The sequence below is a fragment of the Schistocerca gregaria genome, chromosome 2 (assembly GCF_023897955.1).
Source record: "Schistocerca gregaria isolate iqSchGreg1 chromosome 2, iqSchGreg1.2, whole genome shotgun sequence".
NCBI lineage: Eukaryota > Metazoa > Arthropoda > Insecta > Orthoptera > Acrididae > Schistocerca > Schistocerca gregaria.
Genome location: NC_064921.1, coordinates 21,646,978 through 21,674,165, shown reverse-complemented (window position 1 = coordinate 21,674,165; position 27,188 = coordinate 21,646,978). Strand labels below are relative to the sequence as shown.

The window sequence follows — 27,188 nt, the reverse complement described above, 5'->3', positions numbered from 1 at the left end:
ACCAAGTGGTCTACAATGAACCATCCCTGAATTTGACAGTTAAGTTCCCCAAGTAACTGCCAAGTTTCAATTACATTGACGCTGTATGAGTACTTCGAAGATACGCTGTAGGCGCTATTTGGTTCTGAGCTGTAATTCAGTGTTTAACTTCTGGGAATGCTCAGTGCACTTTTGTCTTACTTATTTTTGCAAACTGCAAAGTTTTCCCGTGTGCATAGTCATTTCAAAGAATATTACCAGCGGCACTGGTTTTAGTTCTTTGGTAGTGTCATAGGCGTCACTTTCCTATGTCGGTCGCAGAGCTAGTGAGGGAGATAGTACCGCAGACCGTCGCGCCTCTGGGGCAGTGAGGAAACTGCCGACTGCGGTGCCTGGGTGAGGGAAGTGCACTGCAGACGGACGGGAGGGGAAAGGGGAAGAAAGCGGGGGATTTACTCTGTTATCCTGTAACATCAGAGCAAAAGTCCACGTCGTCCGGTAAGTGGTGGCGCGTTTTGCAAGAGCCGATTAACACCTGTGTGGGAATTGTATGATATGAGGTTGTGCTTTGACTGCATTTAGTGAAATGTGGGCAGTCTGTTTAATTCCAGACGATAAGCTCGTTATGTGGTGTGAATATGGCTACTAATAAGACACTATAATTAAACACAGGAAGTGCAGTACTGTTTGCAGAATATGAAGAGGTAGAATTAAAATGTAACAATTGTTGAAACTGTTGTAAGATGTTTAACATTGTGACTGTGCGTCTGGTCCATATTAGGCAGTGTGTTAGGATATGTAGAACGCAAAACCTCGGGTGAATACCCGGTCTGTCAAGGAGCAGTAAAAGGTGGATGGCAGGCGAGCGCGGGAAAATGCACGCGGGCACTACACGGTACAACGGGCTCAGTTGTATTTGAAGTTTGGCATTGGTTTGAGCAACATCTTCTGGAGGGAGGAGGCTCTCCTGGAAGACATAGCTCCACTGAGCCTCGGGTATGCCGTTCCAACAAACACACAGCATAGCAAAATTCCATAGGCACTAAATGGAAAAGTATTGTGACGCTAGGAAGAATTAATGTGCCCATACGTCAAGACACGTAGGTGTGGTTGTAAGTGTGCTCTGTGCCTCGCCATCTTGCCGCCAGCCAACGCCGCATCGATACTAGCAGTCTGAAACTTTTAGTACCGTATTCGTATGTGTTTGTTTAGTGGAACAATAACCTAAATTTTATCAGAACTTTTCCTTCATTCAATTATCGTCACAACTAACCTAGACAAGGTCCTTTCGAAACGTTGTGCAATCCGAGTGTCCCAAAAAGAAAATTAAAAATTGTGTTAATAATAATTATTTGCAGAACTAGTTATATTAGAATGGTGTCTCAAAAAATGTTCTGTTAATGAACCAGTAAATGAATAGCGAAGGCCTAACGAAGTCGAAAGATAACTTTAGTATAGATACGGTAATGAAGTTTTTTATTTCGACACAGATTTAAAGGCATTTAAATGAGTAATAAATAAGATGAAAAGAGTAGTAACTCACATACTGGAAATCTTGAATGAATAATAAATTCAGTAATCATTTTTTTAAAATGCAGTGATCATAATACTTTTAGAGCCCCCCTTCATTCATTTGAATTCTGAATTGTTCTAAATTTTTAGGGTAACTTATGCCCAATTTTAATCAGATTAACAGACAGTACAAAGTTTCGTAGCAAACACTATAGTGTAGTGTTATGTATTCATGATTTTCCATATCAGTACTGAACGTGAAACTATCAGTTCAATAGGTTTCTGGTTCTAAAATTCTACTATATTATGCAGTGTTACAACTTGTTGTTTTGCATGAATATAAACCAACTTGTACAGGGAAGAAAGTCAGTTATTGCCTAATTAGGCTAGCGATCGTATTATTGTCACATTGGTAACATCTTCTGGTCTGCTTTTGATCCATCCTGACGTGTGATTGCATTTCGAACTTACTTGACGTAACATTGTTATAAGAAAGTAGATGTAAGTCTGATTTGCTCCATTCACGCATAAGGTGAATCCCGCTCACTTACCATAGCACAGGCTTTTGCGAGTACTGTGTCAGGGATTACAAGTAGGATTGAATTTTTGCATTCTTTGTTTACAAAACATGAAAATCGGATGTGGGGGAGCTATGTCAGTTTTTTTTCCAGACTAGTATGTTGTACTGGCTGCCTTATCTTGACAGCATCTCCATCAACCTCCTGTTGTTCAAGTCCCTGGCGAGGTCCAGCGCTGTGCGCCCATCATTGGTTGTGGCCCCCCTATCGGCCCCCGCCTTGAGCAGCGCAGCTGCCACTTCCGCATGAGCACTCCATGCCGCAAAATGCAGCGGCGTCCACCCACCGCTGCTCCTGGCGTTGGGGTCGAGGGACGCATCCAGCAGCAGCCGGACCACAGCCGTGTGGCCCCACACGGCAGCCCAGTGCAGGGGCGTCCTCTGCCCGCTGTCCCTGGCCGCCACGTTCGCCCCCGCGGCCAGCAGCGTCCTCATCTCCCCCACTGCCCCCCGCTTAGCTGCGTCTATCAGCCGACTGTCTCTCCTCTCTGCAGAGAGGCTCCTGCACAGAACACAGAAATTCCCACCTTCTGCTACAAACACGCAACGCTCACCACTCACACACAAGGAAACATAACTTTTCTGAATACAAATCTGTCCTGAAAGAAGCCTACTATATTCCCCCTCCTGCAACACAAAACAGTGCGCAAGTCTGCGTGTATTAAGCTACAGCAGATCTGTTCTGTACCCATTGCAAAAAAACGTCATTCATCGTCCATTAAAAATATTATTATACAACCTCTGAAGAAATTATTTCGTCACAATTTGTCACACTGATTCCTGTAAGTCACCTCCTTTGATATCAGGACGCTATAGCAACCAATCAGCTGTTTCATCACAAGCAGTCAGTGTAAATACACTCCTGGAAATGGAAAAAAGAACACATTGACACCGGTGTGTCAGACCCACCATATTTGCTCCGGACACTGCGAGAGGGCTCTACAAGCAATGATCACACGCACGTCACAGCGGACACACCAGGAACCGCGGTGTTGGCCGTCGAATGGCGCTAGCTGCGCAGCATTTGTGCACCGCCGCCGTCAGCGTCAGCCAGTTTGCCGTGGCATACGGAGCTCCACCGCAGTCTAACACTGGTAGCATGCCGCGACAGCGTGGACGTGAACCGTATGTGCAGTTGACGGACTTTGAGCGAGGACATATAGTGGGCATGCGGGAGGCCGGGTGGACGTACCGCCGAATTGCTCAACACGTGGGGCGTGAGGTCTCCACAGTACATCGATGTTGTCGCCAGTGGTCGGCGGAAGGTGCACGTGCCCGTCGACCTTGGACCGGACCGCAGCGACGCACGGATGCACGCCAAGACCGTAGGATCCTACGCAGTGCCGTAGGGGACCGCACCGCCACTTCCCAGCAAATTAGGGACACTGTTGCTTCTGGGGTATCGGCGAGGACCATTCGCAACCGTCTCCATGAAGCTGGGCTACGGTCCCGCACACCGTTAGGCCGTCTTCCGCTCACGCCCCAACATCGTGCAGCCCGCCTCCAGTGGTGTCGCGACAGGCGTGAATGGAGGGATGAATGGAGACGTGTCGTCTTCAGCGATGAGAGTAGCTTCTTCCTTGGTGCCAATGATGGTCGTGTGCGTGTTTGGAGCCGTGCAGGTGAGCTCCACAATCAGGACTGCATACGACCGAGGCGCACAGGGCCAACACCCGGCATCATGGTGTGGGGAGCGATCTCCTACACTGGCCGTACACCTCTGGTGATCGTCGAGGGGACATTGAATGGTGCACGGTACATCCAAACCGTCATCGAACCCATCGTTCTACCATTCCTAGACCGGCAAGGGAACTTGCTGTTCCTACAGGACAATGCACGTCCGCATGTATCCCGTGCCACCCAACGTGCTCTAGAAGGTGTAAGTCAACTACCCTGGGCAGCAAGATCTCCGGATCTGTCCCCCATTGAGCATGTTTGGGACTGGGTGAAGCGTCGTCTGACTCGGTCTGCACGTCCAGCACGAACGCTTGTCCAACTGAGGCGCCAGGTGGAAATGGCATGGCAAGCCGTTCCACAGGACTACATCCAGCATCTCTACGATCGTCTCCATGGGAGAATAGCAGCCTGCATTGCTGCGAAAGGTGGATATACACTGTACTAGTGCCGACATTGTGTATGCTCTGTTGCCTGTGTCTATGTGCCTGTGGTTCTGTCAGTGTTATCATGTGATGTATCTGACCCAAGGAATGTGTCAATAAAGTTTCCCCTTCCTGGGACAATGAATTCACGGTGTTCTTATTTCAATTTCCAGGAGTGAATATAATAAACTGTTGATGACTAGTTTCTACATTATATTTTTTTCTTATAATACGAGAGACGCCATAAAAATATTCTCTGCTCTAATACAAATTAATTACAGCTTACCAGGATAACCTTATGACTAAAGCCTCCTTTAAGGAAACAAATGGTATCTGTAACACACGCCTACAAGAAACAACATTCATTAGGAAGATATTATGCATTTTTGACCCCATATGGTCTGTGTCTAGGTGCAGTCCTGTGTCCTGCCCAAGAAGTATTTCGCGATTACCAATGAACTTTATAAGCCTTTCAGTGTGAGCAAACGTAAAAAGAAATGCAGTTGACAAATTATTCAATGTCACACATAATCAACCGAATTTTCTATTTAAAAAAAATGAGATGCGTGTCGGTATAAGCAGGAAAATATAATTTTAACAAGGGTAGAGAATCAAAATTTGACAATTTTTCACCTTTAGATCAACAGGGTACTAAACTGAATTTGTGATGAGACTTGAGATTGCGACGTTTGGACTTGCTTAGTGCTTTTCGATCTGAAAGTCTGTAACTGTTTAAGAGAAGATGTAAAACGCAGACAAAATGACAAGGCTTCTAGCGTGATTAGAACATATGGCTAATACATCGTTCCCAGCACAAACCAGCCACATTACCACTCAACTAGCGAGCCGCTAGCGCCACTAGCGCGCTCTCACTGCGGTATTCTTCGTTAACAGAGAGACTAAGTAACATTAACTTCGAGGCTAACTGTAAGTGATACGTGAAGAGAGCATAAGCACCACGCCCCATTGGTCACGGCACACTTGAAGAGTAGCTTCATGATTAGCGATTTCTATAGCAGTATCGACACTAGTTACACGTCTTCTACAATCAATGTAATACGGACTTGGGAATTCTTTATACTGAAGAACATCGGTTGTTTTCCATGTCGCCCTTTCCTTGCAGCACATTAGTGTAATTCACAAAGTATTGCAATCTTGTCCTTTTGTAACAAAACTCATTGATACGATTTGTTTGAGTGCTGTCTAGGGATCCGAGGGAGCAGGTTCCCCTGAAACTCCATATTCAAGATTAGGCAGGATTTAACAAAATGTATTGCGCAATATTTCCCATTCTCCATTTAGGTCAGCGACAGGGAGAATACGTTTGCTCAGCTGAAGTGCTGAGTTTTGTAGCACTCGACAATCTCGTATTGTGAAGATGTGGAAAAGCTGTTTCCTACAGCACTGACTGGCACCCAAGGTATTTGTAGCATAATCCAAAGTTTCATTCTCATTTCTGTAGCTACGATTGTGATCGCAAGCTAGTTACAAACACAACGACTGTGAATCGGTCATCATAAATAAGGAGCAGAGGGAATTATTTGGGTGGTCCTACTCTTCAGTTGCTGTTGTATCTATTTCTATTTTTAATTTATCTTTTGTTGTAGTACGTGCGCTACAGACATGCAGCTCATTCACCAGGAGTGATTCGCTTTTTTAGCACCACCTGACACTATTAACATTATGACTTAGAAACACTATTTTTAATATTATTCAATTAATGCGCTTTTCCTTACGGATACGGAAATTACCTCTTACACATGATAAGTTAAAATCAGCTTAATACCGACTAGAAACGACGAACATCCACAACTGAACGTCCACAAAGATGTTTCATAAACTGCGAATAACACAGTTTCATATTTGAAAAGGAAACACTACAAGGAAATCTTATCAATGAGTACTGCGCAAGTTCGTTAACTTTAGATAATGTAGGAAACCATATCGCTGGCGATAACTTATTTCTTATTTTCAGCTGCCGTGTCCAATCAACCAGCGTATACAAAGCAGCGAAGTGTACGCTGTACCAAGACAAATGACTGCAACTTGCCATGTTAACCTTACAACAAATGTCTTCTACAATAAAACAAAGTTCTCACAACGCAAACGCCCTTACATCGTCATGAAGTGGCAAGATACTGTGCGCTTTTTGTGCAAAAACAGGCTTCACTATGTGGAGTCCACAGTAGCACTGAAGTTGTGTTGCAGGACGACCACGAAAGTATGGGCAAGCAGTGGTGCGGGCAGACATACAAACATCAAGTTAACAAATTATTGAGTGCCCCTGTTAAGTCACTACTGTTGTCTATGTAGAGAAAACTAAATATTATCTATGGAGAAGCAAAAAAAGCAGCAATAAAACGTTTACAAATCGGTAATTTTTTCAGTTTTAGATCTGCAGTGTATTGAATCATGGTAGGAAGAAAACTTAGGTACGAGAAGTTTTCTAAAGATTTCTTTACTGCTTGTGGATCAGCCTGAGGATAACTTTGTCACAGAAAAAACAAAAGAATGGTTTCCAAATAGATTTCAGCCTCTATCTACCTCAGTCTCCCCTTTGAAGGGTCAAAACTTCACCCTCTAGCAAGACAACTGCCACGTGTAGCTCTCTCATTACCTCTGTGATGGCCACGTTGGACAATTTTCAACATAAAAGGTGAAAGTTGCTGTAATTTCAGATTGGAACGAGCTTTTAGGTCTCTAAAACATAAATCTTCTGACTATAGCGCCTCTTACGTGTTCACCATTCAGAATGTTTAATCAAAATGACCGGAAAATATAAAGTGAATGTGTCAGGATGATCCTCTGCCACTCCAGAAACTAAGTCAAAGGTCACATTATTGCCAAATGTATTAGGGGAAGTTGTCACTTCTGTGGCTTGTTGCAGGAAAAATGTTTACATGCTTAGTTGTACCTTGAGCGTCTCCTACTTCATTTTCAGAGACACAGAACAGGAAAGAATTTTATTTGCATTTCTGTTAACTAGAGTTAGAAGCTAAATTGAGGCAGCATAATATGAGAAGGAATCAGGAAACAGCTGCTATGGTACCAGAGGAGTCTGTAGAGTGTTAAAACTGTAGGGCAAGACAAAGATGGGTATGCATAGCACAAATAATTGAGGACTTCTTGTGCCCATGGCATTCTAATCTGTTATTCCAACAGACAGAAACATCATCCACAAAAGGCAGAGTTTCTGCTTTGCATACGTGTGGTTGCCGAGAATGGCTGTTACACCACATTATGGTGGAGCGACCCAAGGCGATCCACACCCTAACAAGCTAGGTTTTGCCCTTCATTTGCTTCTGTTTGTTGCTTCATGAGTGTATTTATTGCTACTAGCAGACATTTCATGTCAAATTATAGGAACCTCATTCCTACTAACCACACCAAATGATCTCATAAACATGTGCTTATCCGACGTCTACTAGACCATTGCAATACGCCAAGAGTATTAGACAGTCATCTCTTTTTACGTAGATTCAGTGTAGTCACACTCTCTCCCTATCGATAGAGTTTCTTCATATGACATTGGCTAACATGCCTGAATTATTGTTGGCATTGTTTACTGATTTGGATGAGAATAAATCACAGAAATGTCGACATTAACTCACTGTTTTCCCTACATACCTATTCGTAATTAATCGCTCTCTCCTGATCCAACTTGCTAATTCTGTGGCTGCCGCACCGTTGTTCGCCTGACTGTGTGTTCTGATTTTATTTCCAGATCACTTTGCTGACTCTCATTAAGTCTAGATTGAACATTTACACTTTGCTTTTCGGTGTTTATATCTCATCTACCACATAAAGGTGGTGTGTGTGTGTGTGTGTGTGTGTGTGTGTGTGTGTGTGTGTGTGTGTGTGTGTGGTGGAGGAACTCACCGCATGCGGGAGACAGTGGCTTCATCAGGTGCCAGAGTCTTTTGTGGTGCAGCAGCGGCAGGAGTCTGGCGGGGTGTGCCGGCAGAGGTGATGACTGTGGCGCTGGTGGTGGGCCTCATCTGTGTAGCGGCTGGTGAGCTGTACACACAGACAGAGAGGCACAGTGTGAGCCGGCGTATCCACACGGGGATGTGGGGGCGTCTCACTGCAGCCATTACTGCTGAGGGACTATCCACACACACACGAACGAAGAAGGAGCAGAGGTCCAGCTAGTGCAAATTACTTGCCAGTGAATAATCATGTTAAGTTACAGCACCTGAGAGATCCCCACAGGAGTTATCATAATATCATGCAGAAGTATCCGAACGACCTCAATTGTATTCTGCCTGTTTGCATGCAACCCTCGTACCTGAACTGTCTTGCAATTCGTATGCTCCCTTTTCGATATTATCCCTTTACTCCACCTAATGAACGTCCTATAACTGGGTGGGTACCAATCCCTGATGTGTGGCTTCTACGAACAGTACAGATCGAACAATGTGCTACACATAGTCATTTGTATGAGTCTCTATCTTCATAGCTGTTATTATGCTAACAGACAGTCAAATGCTGAGGACAAATTAAATTTCAAAACATTGAGAAGTATAGTGATTGACACTTCAAGACATATAGCTTAACATGTACTATTATTATTGAAGGGGACTTGCTCATCTGTTAGCAGGTGGTTTGTCACCGCTACCTGTAGAAGACACCGTCCCCCTCCCCCCATCCGATACATTAAAAATTGTTTCGTTGACAGCAGTGCTACTGCATGAGTACACTCTGTATTCTTTAATTTTTGTATTAGGGCATCATCGCCTCAGCGTTTCTGGCCTTTCAGAAGGTTAAGGTGGAAGGCAGTGGTATACTTGGTAATGACCTGGAGGTACTGGAGCATTATACTATGCTCACACAGAGAATCAAATGAACTGTAAGATATATCCAGGAGCAGATGTTGTTTCAGATCACAATTTGTTTATCATAGTGAGTAAATTAAAGCTTAAGAGAATTGTCAGGAGGAATAAATATGACAATAAATGGAATAATGAAGTACTGAGGAATTAAATAGTTATTTTTACTTATATGAGGGTGTAGATATTCCGATTATGAATGCCACATTTGAAACTTCAGATGAACAGCAGTTAATATCTCTGAAAAGGACCATGATGAAAGTCGAACAGACTAACGATGGTGCAAGGAAAGCAGCTCTGAAGGAATCTTAGAAAACGGAAAAGAATTACATACACTGACTGATGAAAGAAATAAGTACAACAGTACTCTGGGAAAGCCAAGAATACAGTATTACAGTAAGATAAACTAGAATGACTGCAGACAAGATAAGAATAAATAAATAAAAAATGATCAAAAGATGGAAACATTCGCCTCGTCGAAAATTCTAAACATCGTTTGGTGAAATTAAATACAAGGATCCAGAACGAGATTTTCACTCTCCAGCGGAGTGTGTGCTGATATGAAACTTCCTGGCAGATTAAAACTGTGTGCCGGACCGAGAATCGAACTAGGGCCCTTTGATTTTGGCGGGCAAGTGCTCTACCAACTGAGCTACCCAAGCACGTCTCAGACCCCCTCCTCACAGCTTTACTTCTGCCAGTACCTTGTCTCCTACCTTCCAAACTTCACAGAAGCAGGAAACCTTCATTGGATAGGACCAGCTCCAAAAAGATGAACAGTGTAAAGCAATGGGACAATGTGCAGTTCTCTAAAAAATGCGTGTGAGATACAGAAACAGGCATCATCATCATCATCATCATTAAGACTGATTATGCCTTTCAGCGTTCAGTCTGGAGCATAGCCGCCTTATAAAATTCCTCCATGTTCCCCTATTCAGTGCTAACATTGGTGCCTCTTCTGATGTTAAACCTATTACTTCAAAATCATTCTTAACTGTATCCAGGTACCTTATCCTTGGTCTGCCCCGACTCCTCCTACCCTCTACTGCTGAACCCACGAGTCTCTTTGGTAACCGTGCTTCTCCCATGCGTGTAACATGATCCCACCATCTAAGACTGTTCGCCCTGACTGCTACATCTATGGAGTTCATTACCAGTTTTCCTTTGATTTCCTCCTTGTGGACACCCTCGTGACATTGTTCCCATCTACTAATACCTGCAATCATCCTAGCTACTTTCATATCCGTAATCTCAACCTTGTTGATAAGGTAACCTGAATCCACCCAGCTTTCGCTCACATACAACAAAGTTGGTCGAAAGATTGAACGGTGCACAGAAAACTTAGTCTTGGCACTGACTTCATTCTTGCAGAAGAGAGTACATCGTAGCTGAGCGCTCACTGCATTAGCTTTGCTACACCTGGCTTCCAGTTCTTTCACTATGTTGCCATCCTGTGAGAATATGCATCCAAGTACTTGCAACCTTCCACCTGTTCTAACTTTGTTCCTCCTATTTGGCACTCAATCCGTTTATATTTCTTTCCCACTGACATTACTTTTGTTTTGGAGATGCTGATCTTCGTACCATAATCCTTACATTTCTGATCTAGCTCTGAAATATTACTTTGCAAACTTTCAGTCGAATCTGCCATCACAATTAAGTCATCTGCATATGCAAGACTGCTTATTTTGTGTTCATATATATTAATCTCACCCCTCCAGTCTATTGTTTTCAACATATGATCCATAAATAATATGAACAATGATGGAGACAGGTTGCAGCCTTGTCTTACCCCTGAAACTACTCTGAACCATGAACTCAATTTACCGTCAACTCTAACTGCTGCCTGACTATCCATGTAAAGACCTTTAATTGCTTGCAAAAGTTTGCCTCCTATTCCATAATATCGTAGAACAGACAATAACTTCCTCCTAGGAGACCGGTCATATGCCTTTTCTAGATCTACGAGGGTCGGTCAAAAAGTAATGCCTCCCATTTTTTTTCTACTTAAAAAAATTAAGTTAAGTGAAAAATTTGAATTTGGCGCCATTCCTCAAACCTTCTTCTGCAATCCACTGCAGTAGTAACTTTCTGTGTCAACAGGTGGCAGCACAGCAGAAGTTTGTAAGATGGCCGACATCGATGTTCGTTTGAGACAGCGTTGTGTGATTGAATTCTTGAATGCAGAAGGTGAAACGCCCATACGCATTCATGAAAGACTGAAGAAGGTGTATGGTGTTGTGACAGTGGATGTCAGCACTGTTCGACGATGGGTTCGTCGTTGTAAGGAAGCTGAAGGGCAAATACCGTTGACTGACGAAAAGCGGAGCGGCAGGCCGGTGAGTGCAGTGACTCCACACAACATTCAGCAGGTTGATGACATCATTCGTGGTGACCGTCGGGTGACTGCAGATGAAGTGTGTCGCATTATTTCTCTTAGTAAAGGCAGTGTGATCACGATTATTAAACAATTGGGGTACTCAAAAGTTTGTGCACGGTGGGTTCCAAGAATGTTAACCGATCAGAATAAAGAGGCAAGGAAAACAATAGCCTCCCAACACTTGCAGCGCTTCCGTTTGGAGGGAGATGAGTTTCTGAAAAAAATTGTGACCGGGGACGAAACATGGGTGCATTCTTTTGAACGCGAATCAAAGAGGCAGTCAATGGAGTGGCGTCACACAAGCTCGCCGAGGAAGAAAAAATTCAAAACTGTGCGATCGGCAGGGAAAGTTATGGCAACAGTTTTCTGGGATACAGAGGGTGTGATTCTGGTTGATTTTTTGGAGCAGGGATGCACAATAAATTCTGTTCAATAAGTCACAACCCTCAAAAAACTTAAAGCACGTCTTCAGCGAGTTCGCCCAACAAAATCAATGGCAGATGTTCTTCTTTTGCATGACAATGCAAGACCACACACCAGTCGTCACACCTCTGACGAAATTGTCAAAATTGGATGGGAAGTTTTGCCTCATCCCCCATACAGCCCTGATCTGGCACAATCAGACTTCCATCTGTTCGGGCCACTAAAAGACGCTCATCGTGGGATTCATTTTGAAGATGAGGAGGCCGTCAAAACATCCGTGCGTCAATGGCTTAGGAAGCAGAGCTGTGATTTTTACCGTGCTGGGATATTCGCCCTTGTTCAAAGATGGACCAAAACTGTAGAGATGGGCGGAGATTACATTGAAAAATGACAAAATGATCCTCAATTTTGTGGTTTTCAACCTATGTAATTGCATTTAAATTTCCTGACAATTAAACGTAGAAAAAAAAAATAGGAGGCATTACTTTTTGACTGACCCTCGTATAAAGCATAGATACAATTCCCTGTTCCACTCATAACACTTCTCCATTATTTGCTGTAAGGTAAAGATCTGGTCCTGACAACCTCTTAGAGGCCTAAACCCACACAGATTTTCATCCAATTGGTCCTCAACTAATACTCGCACTTTTCTTTCAACAATACCTGAGAAGAATTTACCCACAACGCTGATTAAAGAGATACCTCTGTAGTTGTTATAATCGTTTCTGTTTCCATGATTGAAGATTGGAGTGATTACTGCTCTCGTCCAGTCTGATGGAACCTGTCCCGACTCCCAGGCCATTTCAATCATCCTGACCGGCCGCGGTGGTCTCGCGGTTCTAGGCGCGCAGTCCTGAACCGTGAGACTGCTATGGTCGCTGGTTCGAATCCTGCTTTGGGCATGGATGTGTTAGATGTCCTTAGATTGGTTAGGTTTAAGTAGTTTTAAGTTCTAGGGGACTGATGACCACAGCAGTTGAGTCCCATAGTGCTCAGAGCCATTTGAACCATTTCAACCAATTATCCTGTGTAGCCATTTAAGACCTGACATTCCACTGTATTTGATGAGTTCCGACTTAATTTCATCCACCCCAGCTGCTTTATTGCACTGCAATCTATTGACCATTTTCCCCACTTCCTCAAATGTGATGCTATTTCCATCATCCTTCCTATCCCATTCTACTTAGAAATCTGAAATATTACTGGTTGTATTTTCACCTACATTGAGCAGCTCTCCAAAATATTCCCTCCATCTGCCCAAGGCATCCACAGGATTCACCAGCAGTGTTCCTGACCTGTTCAAAATACTTGTCATTTCCTTCTTACCTCCCTTTCGAAGACTGATAATTTCACTCGAGAATGGTTTTCCAGCAGCTTGACCCATAGTCTACAACCTGTTTCCAAAGTTTTCCCAAGATTTCTTCTTGGATGCTGCAATTATCTGTTTGGCTTTGTTTCTTTCTTCAACATAATTTTCTCTGTCTACCTGAGTTCGAGTATGTAGCCATTTTTGATACGCCTTCTATTTCCTTTTACAGGCTGCCTTGACTGTGTCATTCCACCAAGCTGTTTGCTTCATCCTACTTTTACACACTGCTGTTCCAAGACATTCTTTCGCCACTTCTAGTACTGTGTCCCTGTACCTTGTCCATTCCTTTTCCAATGACTGTAATTGACTACATTCAACTAACTGGTACCTTTCTGAGATCGCTGTTTTGTACTTGTGCCTGATTACCTTATCATGAAGTTTCTCCACTCTTATCCTCCTACATATGGACATGACCTCCTGCACTTTCGGCCTCACAATCCCATTTTCACTGCAGATTAAATAATGATTAGTGTCATCAAAGAATCCCCTGAATACATGTGTGTCCCTCACAGCCTTCCTGAATTCCTGATCTGTTATTATATAGTCAATGACAGATCTGGTTCCCCTGCCTTCCCAAGTATACCGGTGAATGTTCTTATGTTTAAAAAGGAGTTTATGATTACTAAGCCCATACTGGCACAGAAATCCAGGAGTTGTTTCCCGTTCCTGTTGGCCTCCATATCCTCTCCAAATTTACCCATAACCTTTTCATACCTTACTGTTCGATTTCCAATCCTGGCGTCAAAATCACCCATGAGCAGAACACTGTCCTTCTTCTTTACTCTAACAACTACCTCACTGAGTGACTCATAAAAACTATCTATCTTATCTTGATCTGTCCCTTCACAATACGAATATATTGACACAATCCTAATTTTCTTGCTAGACACTGTAAAATCTATCCACATCAGTCGTTCGTTTACATACCTTATTGCAACTATGCTGGGTTCCATTTCTTTCCTGATGTAAAGCCCTACGCCCCATTCTGCTATTCCTGCTTTGTCTCGTGACAGGTAGATTTTGTATTCTCCCACTTCCTCTTCTTTCTCACCCCTTACCCGAATGTCACTCACAGCTAAAACATCCAGTCCCATCTTACTTGCAGCCTCTGCCAGCTCTACCTTCTTCCCAGAGTAGCCCCCATTGATATTAATAACTCCTCATCTCATTACCATTGTTGCCAGCATCATATTTATCGTACCAGGGAAGCAGGTTGCTAGCCTTACTTGCCCCGGGTCCCATTGGGTTTTATCCCTAACAGTTGAGGGACTAACCGGTGGATTTGGTAGTCTTTGCCGTATGAGCACAAAGGTGACCACGCCTCAGCATATGTCCGAGATGCCCAGCCTTATTCCAAAGTAACTGGTATAGAAACGGGCACGTTATATAAATTACTGTGTGTACAATAATCAACCAGTAAAAATTGAAGAAAGAAGTACAATGATTACAAAGGTGAATTACAGGGATTAATTTAGTTTTCTCAGTTGTTCGAACTAAACACCAAAGAATCGATCATGAAATTGAATAATCTTCCAGTAATTTCATTAAAATCGAGGATGTAAGTATTTAATTGATAAAATTCACAGTTGATATTACCATCTTCACTGAAAGTGACGAAAAATGACAAGAGCTGTTGAACGCAGTAAACAGTTGGATGAGCACAGAATTATGATTTAAACAAAATAAAGATCGAAGCACTGGGGAACAACAGGAATAGCACCAGTCACAAACTTAACATCAAAATTAGGGACCACAAAGTAAGAGACGATTCTGCTACCTGTGAAGCAAATTCCCCTTAGGGACAAAGCAATGTAGCCAACCAAAACAGGTTATTCCAGAAAAAAACAAGACCACTGTTATCAAAGACACGCCTTCACTAGATGATGGAGTACCTGAGAATGTACGTTTGGAGTACAGTAGTGTAGAACAACGAATCATGAGTTATGGAAGATATAGAAAGGGAAGAGAAATGAAGCATTCAAAATGTGGTGGAACAGAGAGATGCTGAGAAGTAGGTGAATTAAAATGTAAGGAACTGTGAAAGTGCTCTGCCAGATATGTGAGGATGCCAGTATATGGGAAACTGTGACAAAAATAATGGGCACCGTAGTAGATTATACCTGAAGACATTAGGGAATACATAACTGCCATAGTACTGGAGGAAGCAGCAGAGCGTTAAAACTGTAAGGAAGGTAAAGATTCGAATACATCCAACAAATAACTGAAGACTGTGGATGCTAATGCTATTCCGTGACAAAAACTCCATACCCTGTAATCACCTCCACCCAGAATAAATATGGGAATCTCAGCACTCTAAATGTGTTGCCAGATTCTAATACCATCTATAGTAGAGAGGCATGGCTTTACGTATGTGTGGTTATCAGGAATACCTGTTACGCCAAAACATAGTGGTGCAAACAAGGTAGTCCCCATCCTGAGAAGCTTAGGCAGATCAGACTTTCTCCACCGAATATTGCCTTTGTTTTATTTCTTGAAGAGTGTAATTCTTGTTAATAGCACACATGTAAATCAGAATTATAGAATTCAATCTCCTTTGTCATTTCTACCAACGAAGTAAATTCTCTCACAAACCTGTCTTTACGCGCCCCCTACTACAGAATTCCAATACCGTTACATTGTTAGACATACAACGCTCTCATCTCCCTCTCTGTGACTAGATTTCGTGTGTGGGACATTGAGCTACACGCCTGAATTATTGGTTTACTCATTCGGATGGGAATAAATCTCCAAAATGTTCATAATAGATCACTCTTTTCCTACTAACCCATTTTCAGTTAACCTTTTCCTCATGATACTTCCTCATCCTGAGGGTACTGCCCTTTATTCATCTGACTTTACAGTCATATTTTCTTACCATTTGATCCTACTAAACCTCATTGAGCTTAGACAACGCCCTTACATTTCCTTTTTCAGTTTGTCTACATTTTCTACAGCATAATGATAATACGTGTGTGTACGTGTGTATGTACTAAGGGAACTCAACACCTGCTCGGTGGAGGAGTCTGAGGCAGTCCAGCTGTGGCAGGAGTCTGGCGGTGTGCGCCAGCAAAGGTGGAGGCGACGGTGGTGATGGCGGTGGTTGCGGTGGTTGCAGTGGTGATGGTAGTGGTGGGTCTCATGTGTGTAGCGGCCAGTGCCAGTGCCAGTGCCAGCTCGTATGTTCATGTGCGAACGTGAGATCGGCTCACTAAGGCCAGCACTGGTGAGTGATTGTCCAGACACTCGCAACCGGCAGATGACACGTGCTGAACACGAGGGTAGCGGTGCAGTTAATGCAAACGACCAATCACTAAGATATCAAATTCAGTTGCAGCACTGTGCTCCACACAACACTTGATCTCAACGCCATGCTGCAGGTGGTTCAAAACCAAGTGTGGGCAAAAGGTACATGCAGCGTTCATTATATTTTCGGACTGAACTCCACTCCACCTGATTTGTATTCACCCACATAACGGAAATGGAGATTAGCGTTTAATGTCCCGTCGACAACGAGGTCATTAGAGACAGAGTGCAAGCTCGGGTGAGAGAAGGATGGGGAAGGAAATCGGCCGTGCCCTTTCAAAGGAACTATCCCGGCATTTGCCTGAAGCGATTTAGGGATTCACGCAAAACCTAAATCAGTATGGCCGGAGACGGGATTGAACCGTCGTCCTCCCGAATGCGAGTCCAGTGTCCCACATACTGCTACTGTCTTGCAGTACCTCTACTCTCCTTTCGGTAGGAGAGTTCCACTGTACAAAATGGTTACTACATGAGACCACTTGAGGAAACTGATCTGTACCTCTGTCAGTCCACAAGGAAACTAAGGTCACAAAGATGTAAATATCAGGAAAACTTTTATTATTAGATTACAGTCTTCAGCGCTTTAAACTGAGATTTATTGCAATAAGTGACGTTTCAAAAATTATATTTCAACTTGAATTTACGTAACGAACTCTTTTTGTACTAGATTGGCATCTAAGACTCCAGTCGAACAAATATAAACTCCGTTAACTACATACGAAAGATCTTAAATATCGTTTCACCACAGAAAAGCAAATGGGTGCTTGTTTACATGTTGACATCTTGAAATGTCGTAACACCAAGTTTGGTACTGGATGGGTAATTGAACCCAGCATCTAATAGGATTGTTAACTAAGCACAATAATACGTTACATATCCAGTATTCACCAGTAGCTGAAATGAATAGATAAATTTTTTTGTTACTTCACTGGGATTTGAACCCACCACCTATCATTGATTTTGGTGACTCAGGGTTTCTGTTCTTTAACAGGTGTATACTTGGTAGAGGCCTGGAAGCAGTTGAAGATTCCAGCTACATTGTATCATTCGCAGACATACAGTCCGATTAATTGTATGATGTATGCAGTAGCAGATTTAGAGTCAGAACGCATGTTAGTTATGACGGTAACCAAACTGTAGTTTAAGAGAATTGTTAGGAGGTATGAACGTGTAAATAGGTGTAATACTGAGGTGCTGAAGCATAAAATGGCTATCTGAATTTCTTTGAGGCTGTCGATAATGTGTTAGTGAATGTCTCAACTGGAATATCAGCTGTACAGGAGTTGATGTCAGAAAAGGCGAAACACGAAAGTTGAACAGATTAATGATGTGGTTGAAGAAAACGAACGGAACGATAAAATATACATAAAATGATTGATGAAAGAAAGAAGTCAGGAAAAGTTAGGAACACAGTATTACAAGTCATTAAGAAACGTAATTCTACATTCTAGAGAGGACAATGTGCAATGGCTGCAGAAAGTTTAAAGATATAGAAGTATATTGTGATCGTAGGACGCAAATATTTAGCACATTGAGAGCTCTGAACATTTTTCAGTGAAATTAAATACCAGAGTGATAACACAACCTCCAGATGCCAAACACTCTGATCGGTGTCAAACGTACTATGTCGATGAAGTATTTATCGAAACGAGACTTGCGAAAAGGGAATTAAAAGCATCACTAGAGCTATTGAGCACAAGGAAAGCGTGTTTGTGAGTAAGTGCATCATAGATCTCGTTTGGGTGAGAAGGTGGAGCTTTTAAACTCCACTGTTGACAATTTTTTAAAACTGTGTACGCGTGAAACTGTCATACGATACAACATTTTCCTAACATTTAAAAACGGTTTTCGGACTTTGTAGCACTGTTCATTTGACAGTGTGCTTTCCTTCGTCAGATGAAAGTCATGTACTTACTATTTATCATATTATTTTCTTTTTTGTTAATTACTGATGTCACATGTGATGCATTTGTATCTTTAGTTTTCTGTTACGATTGTATATTCCATGAAACTGTAAATGTATACTATACGTTTCCTGCTTCCAGAAAGGTGGAGTGCAGGCAGATTGCAAGAGAACATTGCTGTAAACTCCGAGCAGCAGTATTACATGTCATAAGCACGTTGTCCAATATAACCCTTTCATGCACAATACAGTAAAAAGTTTGGCTTCCCTGGAGTTTAATTGTGTAATCCTTGATGCAAGACTCTATAGTTCTAACAGTTTCCTCCACTTATCACCATGTGTTATGTATCTACAGTTGTACCTCTGAAGTGCGCTGCAGTTTTGTTGTTAATTTTAATTAACATTTACGCCCGTTCTACTGGTTGACAGCAAACATAAATAACTATATCAGAGTATTGGTTGATACTCTATTGACATACAAACTTGGTACCAATCTGTCTGTCATCCGCAGGTTTAGGTGTAAGAGTTAGAAAAGAATTTCACTGCTAAACGCAGAGAGACAAGAGAGAGATAAAGAGAGCGATTGTGGAAAACAGTTCACTGACCACCTCCGTTAGAGGGAGGACTATCGGATCACATTATAAGAGGAGAATTGAAAGTAGGATTGGAAACCACTGGATTGGCCGATAGACTCACAGTCTAGCAAAGACATGGAAGACTTGCGCAAAAGCAAATCAGAATTGTTAGATAACATTCCTTTGGGATTTATATCATGCTTGCCGACGGTTGCAAAGAAATGGCTATTCAACTTCATCTTTAGCATCTATGAGGCTAGAGACCTTGCAAAACAATATCATCTCAATACTTTACATGCGAGCGAGGACCGATGAAAGCGAATGACGAAGACCGATATTTCCGAAAGTTTTCGCACAGTCAGCTGAGTAGCTCACTAACACAAATTGGTTACTAGATTTATAAGTAGAAGTATGGTAGAATCAACCGAGATCTGTTAGAGAACCACATATTTGGATTTAACAAAGGTAAAGGATCCCGAGAGAAAGATCTACTCTTGCACTTGATAAGGGAAGCAAGGAGTAGGAGGGGTCACAGAACACACACTGCAGTAGACGCCCTGTAAAGGTATTAACAATGTAAAGTAATGCAACACACATGCAAAACTGAAAAGAGACATCTGGGACATAGAGCTCAGGTAGGGTATATAAATTACTGTATCTACAATAATCAACAAGGAACAGAAGAAAGTGAAGAAAGAAGTGCTACTATAAAAGAGGTGTAAAACAGGGATTCCATTAGTCTCCGCAGTTATTCAAACTGAACATGAGGCAATCTTTAATGGAATGAAAACCTTCCATGAATTTAATTAAAATCGAAGGTGAAGGTATTCGATTGATAAAATTCACTGACGATATTACCATAGTCACAGAAAGTGAGGAAGAATTACTATATCTCCTGAATGCAAAAAAACCGTTCGATTAGCACAGAATTACGATGTAACCAAATGAAAGACGGGAGTATTGCGGAGCAGCGTAAATAACAACAGTGACAAACTCAACACAGAAATTAGAGATCAAAGAAGAAGGAATTTCAGTGATTCTGTTACCTCGGAACCAAATTCACACTGATGGACAAAGCGAAGTGGTTATAACAAGTAATATAGCTAAAGAAAACCCATCATTGCAGATAAAATAAAGGTTACGCCTAACAAAGATATGCTACAATTTGGTGATGGGATATCTCAGAACGTATATTTCGAGCTCAGAAGTTAATGACAATGTATCTCGGATTATGGGAGATACGAAAAGAGAGGATAATTGGCGCAATTAAAAAGTGGTGCAACAGGGGGATGTTATGAAGTAGGTGAAGGAATATATAAAGTATTATGGAATTACTCAGACGGGTAAGTGAAGTCGGCAGTATATAAAATACTGTGACAGGCAGAATGGACGCCATAGTGGGATATACCTGTAGACATTACGAAATAACTGCCATGGGGAGGGATCAGCAGAGCGTCAAAACTATAGAGAAAGGCAAAGATTCCAATACATCCAACAAATAATTGAAGACTGTGGATGCAAACGCCATTCTGTGACAAAGACACCAAACCTGTAACCATCTCCTCCCAGATTAAATATGAGGATCTCAGCACTCTAAATGTGTTTTCAGACTGTAATATCATAAGTAGTAGGAAGGCATGGCTTTGAATATGTGTGTTTACCACGAATACCTGTTGTGCCTAAATACCTGTACAATGGTGCAAAGAAGTTGGTCCACAGCCTGAGCGGCTTGTGCAGATCGGACCCTCTGAGCCGACTACTGCCTTTGTTTTATTTCTTGAAGAGTGTGATTGTTGTTACTAGCACATACGTAATCTGAAATTCTAGAATATATTCTCCTTTGTCATTTCGAACAACGAATCTGAATTTTCTCACTAACGTGTGTTTACTCAACCCTGCAAAAGAATTCCAATTTCCTATGATTTTCAGGTGTTCATATATTTTAAATACTGTGTTACACTTACAGCGTTCTTATATTACCTCTCTGCGACTAGATTTCCAGTGTGTGATATCAGGTTCATGCTTGAATTAATGATGGATTGATTTAATGATTCTGATGAGAATAAATTACTAAAATGTCACAATAGCTTACTGTTTTATCTACCAACTCATTTTCAATTAACCTTTCTCTCATGGTACACTGCTGCCTCACCCTGAGGAAACCGCCCATTATTCATCTGACCAAATATTGTGATTAGTTAACTTGGTCTTGCTGACCATCATTGAATCCATACTAAATCCATATTAAGGATTTACATTTCCGTTCCAGATTTTCTGCCTTTTGTACAACATAATGGTAATATATATATATATATATATATATATATATATATATATATGTGTGTGTGTGTGTGTGTGTGTGTGTGTGTGTGTAGTGAGTGAACTCACCGCCTGCTAGGTGGAGGCGTCTTAGGCACTACAGCAGCAGCTGGTCTCTGTCTGTGTGTGCCAGCAGAGGTGGAGGTGGCGGTGGTGACGGCGGTGGTTGCAGTGCTGGTTGTTGTTACAGTGCTGTTGCTGGTGGTGGTGGTGGTTGTTGTTGCGTTGCTGGGCCTCATGTGTGTATTGGCTGGTGCGCTGCTCCTAGAGAGAGAGAGAGAGAGAGAGAGAGAGAGAGAGAGAGAGAGAGAGGCATTCTGTGAGCTGGCTAGTGCGTCCAAGTGCGTATGTGGGTGCGGTTCGCGACCGCCAGCGGTGCTGAGGGGTTGACCTCACACTGGCAACTGGCAGGTGAAAGGTGAGGGACACAAGGGTAGCAGTGCGGGTAATGCAAACGACTTGTTACTGACTTACTCACATTTAGTTGAAGCCCCTGAGCTGCGCACAACTCTTTTTCTGTATTCCTTAATATTAAAAAGGTACATCCATCGTGCAGCACTTGTATAAACCATAGCGAGAGAATTATCTGGACAGGTGAGCCCAGGTACTGTCATGCTCAAAATTATCCAAGCGGACTGAACTCCACCTGATACGTATGCACCAATGTAATGTTACTGTCCTGCAGTTCCACTGCTCTGTTTCTGTTAGAGGCAAGTGGCCATTTGAGAAAACTGATCTGTAACAATGTCAGTCCACAATCAATCTAAGGTCACAAAAATTTAAATATCACGAAACCTGTTATTATTAGATGACTGTCTTCAGCGCATATAAACTAAAGTTTATTGCAAGAAATGACATTTCAGAACATGAGTTTCAACTTGAAATTACGTGACGAAAACTTTTGAACTAGACTGGCATCCAGGACTCCAATCCAGCAACGAATATCTGTGTATACTAAATACGAAAGATCTCAAATTCAGTTTCAGCCACACGTTACCAAGTGTGCGCCCTTTTAAATTTTGAAATCTTCAAATGACGTAGAATGAAGTTTTGTGTTGGATGGTGATTTGAACCCAGCGGCTAATACGTTTGTTAACTGAGCACAATAATAGGTAAGATATTCAAACATTTCAACCGTAGCTAGATGTAAAAGGGAAATAATGAGACAGACTTTTGTTACTCGCCGGGATTTGAAGCCATCACCTATCATTCTTTTCACTGTCTCAGGGTTTCTGTTCTTTAAGGAGGTTAAGGAGGAAAGCAGTGGTGCATACCTGGTAACGCAGCACTGGAAGATTCAAGCCACATTATAACATTCCCAGACAGAAAATACGATGAATTGCAAGACGTTGCAGGAGCGGATGTAGAGTTAAAAACAAGTTAGTCATGATGGTGAGTAAATGGAGGCTTAAAGGAAATCTTAGCAGTAGTCACTGTGAAAATAAGTGGGATACTGAAGTGCTGAGGAATAAAATGGCTATGCCAACTTCTATGAGAATTTAGATAATGCAATACTGAAAGTCAGAGTGGGAATTTCTGGCGAAAACACTAAACACGAAAGTTGAGCAGACTAGTGTTTGTGCAACGAAAGGAACTTCGAAGAGATGTTTGCGAACGAAAAAAGGTACAAAAATGATTGACGAAGGAAAGACGCACAACAGTCAGGCAAATTTTGGAATACAGTATTACAGCTCACTAAAGAATGTAATTCTAATTTCGAGGGACGATAAAGTAGAATGACTGCAGAAAGATTTTGTATTCGTAAATAAAAAGTGATCGTAGATCGCACTCATTTTGCACACTGCAAACTCTAAAAATGCTTTAGTGAATTTAAATATAAGGGTGACGACACTAATACTCCAGCTCCACATGTCAGACACTGAGATCGTTACCAGACGTTCTACGTCGATGAAGTGTTTCTTAAAATAGAACATGCGAAACGCTAATTAAAACTATCACGAGAGTTGCTGATAACAGGAGCAGCGTATTTGTGAGTAACTGCATCTCGTTGGGGTGTGAGGGTACAGCGTTTTAACCCCACTGATGACAATTTTTTTTAACTACGTATGCGTGAAAATGTTATGTGGTACAACGTTATCCTGCCATGTGAAAAGACGGTTTGGACTTTGTAGCAATGTTCTTATGGCAGTCTGGTTTCGCTTCGTTAGACGAACGTCATATACTTATTATTTATCTTTTTATTTTCTTTACCATTAATTAATGTTATTTCTAATACTTCCCGACGTGTGACGCAACTGTATCTTTAGTTTTCTGTTCTTGTTGTACATTCTGTGAAACTACAAATGTACGCTATCGGTTTACAACTATCAGTGCTACGAAAAGCAGGCAGACTGCCAAGAAAACGTTGTTGTAGAAAATGTTGTTGTTAAATCCGAACAGCAATATTTACATTAAATAAGCACATTGTCCCATATAAAACTTTCACGTATAGTACAGTATAAAGTTTGGTGTCGTTCGGGTTCAAAACCGTGATCCTTGCAGGACTCTACGGCTCTACCAACGTCACCCAGTATGCAACATACGTTACTTACTTACGGTTACGCTTATGATGTGCTCTGTGGTTCTGGTGTTACTTTTAATTAACGTTTACACCCGTTCTGCTGGATGACAGCACGCAGAATTAACTAAATCGTAGTGTTCGTTTATACTCTATAGGCATACACGTTTTGGTACCAATCTGTCTGACATCTGGAGGTTTGGGTGTAGGAGTTAGGAAAGAATTCCAATGGTAAACGGAAGGAGAAGTGGGAGAGACACAGAGAGAGGGAGGGAGGGAGAGAAAGACAGCGAGAGAGATTGCAGAAAACAGTTCACTGAGAACCTACATGAGGGAAAAGTATATCGTATGACATTAGACAAGCAGAAATGAAACCTGCGTTCGAAAACATAGTGGATTGTCCGTTAGGCTCACAGTGTTATAACGCTCTGGAAGACTTCCGCATAAGCAAAGCAGAATTGTTAGATAACAGTCCTTTGGAATTTATTTTATGTTTGTGGAATATTGCGATGAAACGACTATTCAACTTCATCTGTAGGATCTATGAGACTAGAGCCATGCCAACAACCTTCCAAAAAAAATAATATCATATACGTATTTCACATGTGAGCGAGGACCGAGGAATGCGAAAGCTGCTGAACGATAAATTCGAAAGTTTTCGTACAGTAGGCGAAACAGTATGTGAATCCAAATTACTGACTAGATTAATATCTAGGATAATGGAAGAAGAAACTGAGATCCCTTAGGGGACCATAAGTTGGGATTTATCAAAGATAAAGGCTCCTAAGTGGCAGATATGATCTTACACTTTATAAGGAAACCAAGGTGTTGGGGAAGTCATGGAACCATCATAGGATTAGCCGTCCTTTAAAAATATTGACAATGTAAAGGAATGCTTCACATGTGCAATTCTCAAAACATACGTGTGCGATACAGGTAAGAGGTTGATTATATAAATTACAGTACGTACAATAATCAACAAGGAACAGTATTAAGTAAGGAAGGATGTACTATGATTAAAGAGGTGCAAAACAAGGATTTAGTTAGTGTCTGCAGTTATTCAACCTGAGGATGAGGCAATCTTTCACGGATATGAATAATATTCCAGGAATTTAATTAAATAACAGTTCAATGAGTAAGGAATTATGATTTAACCAAATGACTGTCGGACGTATTGGGGAGCAGCTGAAATAAAATCAGCCACAAAATTAACATCAACATTAGAGACCAAAGAACAAGGAATTTCGGTGATTCTGTTAAATGGAAAGCAAATTTGCACTGTGGTACAAAACGAGGTTGTGAGGAGACGTAATGTTGCGAAGGAAAACAGATCAATCCAGAAAAAAAACAAGGCTACTGCTACCAAAGACAGGCCTCAGTTTTGTGACGGAACATCTGAGAATGTACGTATGGAGCACAGTAGTATATGACTGTGAATAATGGATTATGGGAGATACAGGAAGAGAAGAGAATTTGAGCATTCAAAATGTGGTGCAACTGAGGGATGTTGAGGAGCAGGTGTAGGAATACATAAGGAATTGTGGAATTTCTCTGCCGTATATGTGAAGATGGCAGTACATAGAATGTGGCAAGAAGAATTGCCGCCGTAGTAGGATATATCGGAAAATACCAGGGAATAACTGCCATGGAACTGCAGGGAGAAGCAGAGAGTAAAAACTATAGAGAAAGGTAAAGATTAGAATACATTCAACAAATACCTGTGGTGCAGCAGAGGGATGTTGATAAGTAGGTGTACGAATACGTAAAGAATTGTGGAATTTGTCAGCCGGATACGTGAAGATGGCAGTATACAGAATGACGTAAGAAGAATCGCCCCCGTAGTAGGATATATCTTCTGAAGACATCAGGGAATAACAGCCATGGTACTGGAGGGAGAATCAGAGAGTAAAAACTATAGGGAAAGGCAAAGATTACAATACATTCAACAAATAGCTGCAGACTGCGGATGCAAAAACTACTCTCTGATAAACTGGCCAACCCTTCAACCTCTCCTCCCAGAAACAAATGAGGGGCTCTCAGCCCTCTAAGGGTGCTGACTGACTGTCGTACGATCTACAGTAGGATGTGTTTCTGCTTGTGTAGGTATCAGGAATTCCTGTTACGCCACAATACAATGGTGCAAACAAGGTGGTTCATATACTGAGAAGCTTAGGTAGATCAGACCTTCTCCACCGACTACTGCCCTTGTTTCAGTTTTTGAAGATTGTAATTATTGTTATTAGCAGAAATGTAATCCAGATTTCTAGGATTGGTTCTCCTTTGTCATTCCTTCCAACGACGCTAAATTCTATTACAATAATGTCTTAACTTGCACGCTGCTACAGAATTCCAATACCCCATTATTTTTAGGTGTTATGTTTTCTTACATACTGAGTTATACATTCAGTTCTCTCACACTTCTTCTGTGTGAGTAAATTTTCTGTATTTTTGTAATGTCAAGTTACATGACCGAAATATTATAGGATTGGTTTATTGATTCTGATGGAAAAAAAATCACTAAAATGTTCACAATACGTCGATCTTTAGTCTAAAAACACATTTTCAATTAACATTCTTCTCTTGATACAAATTCCTCATCCTGGTGTACCGTCCATTATTCATTCGACCATATGTTGTCATTTTATTACCATTTGATCCAGGTGACCCTCATTAAATCTAGATTGAGCCTTTACATTTCCTTTTTCAGTCTTTCTACCTTCTCCACAACACAACGCTAATATGTCTGTGTGGATGTGTGTGTAGTGAAGAAACTCACCGCCTGCTAGGTGGAGGAGTCTTGGGCACTACAGATGCGGCAGGACTCTGGAGGTGTGTGCCATTAAAGTTGGAGTCGGCGGCGGTGGTGATGGCAGTGGTTGCGCTTGTTGTCGTGGTGGTGGTGGTAGCGGTGGTGGAGGGCCTCATGTGTGTAGTGGGTGGTGCGCTGCACATACAGAGAGAGGGGCACACTGTGAGCTGGCTGGTGTGTTCATGTTCGGATGTGTGTACAGCTTGCTACAGCCAATACTGCAGAGGGATTGTCCTAACACTGGCAACTGGCAGATGGTACACGCTGAACTTAAGGATAAGGGTGCAGTTAAAGCAAACGACTTATCACTGACAATATTACATTCAAATGAAGCAACTGAGTTCCCCACAACACTTGCTCTCAACATCATATACCAAATAGTTCAAACCAAGCATAGCAAAATGTACATGCTATGTCGAACACTTGTATAAACTATAGCAACAGAAGTACTGGACAGGTCTCCTCAGATACTATCATTCTCAAAATTATTCGAACGGACTGAACTCCATTCCACCTTACTTCTGTGTACCCACATAATATTACTTTCTTGCAGTTACTCCGCTCTCTTTTTGATACAAGCTTTCCACTGTACA

The 27,188-nt window shown here is 41.9% G+C and overlaps 1 protein-coding gene across 1 annotated transcript in view; it reads right to left on the bottom strand.

The window, feature by feature from the left end:
* Window positions 1-1,568: 1,568 nt before the first annotated feature.
* The window catches only part of LOC126336308 (uncharacterized), a 65,367-nt gene continuing 39,747 nt past the window's right edge, over window positions 1,569-27,188 (bottom strand). The window contains exons 7-10 of the mRNA XM_049999848.1: window positions 26,563-26,730; window positions 21,338-21,532; window positions 8,047-8,184; window positions 1,569-2,570 (exon numbers count right to left, since the gene is read on the bottom strand). Coding sequence (XP_049855805.1) covers window positions 2,186-2,570; window positions 8,047-8,184; window positions 21,338-21,532; window positions 26,563-26,730 — 886 coding nt within the window. The 3' untranslated portion in view covers window positions 1,569-2,185. The remainder of the gene's footprint in view (window positions 2,571-8,046; window positions 8,185-21,337; window positions 21,533-26,562; window positions 26,731-27,188) is intronic.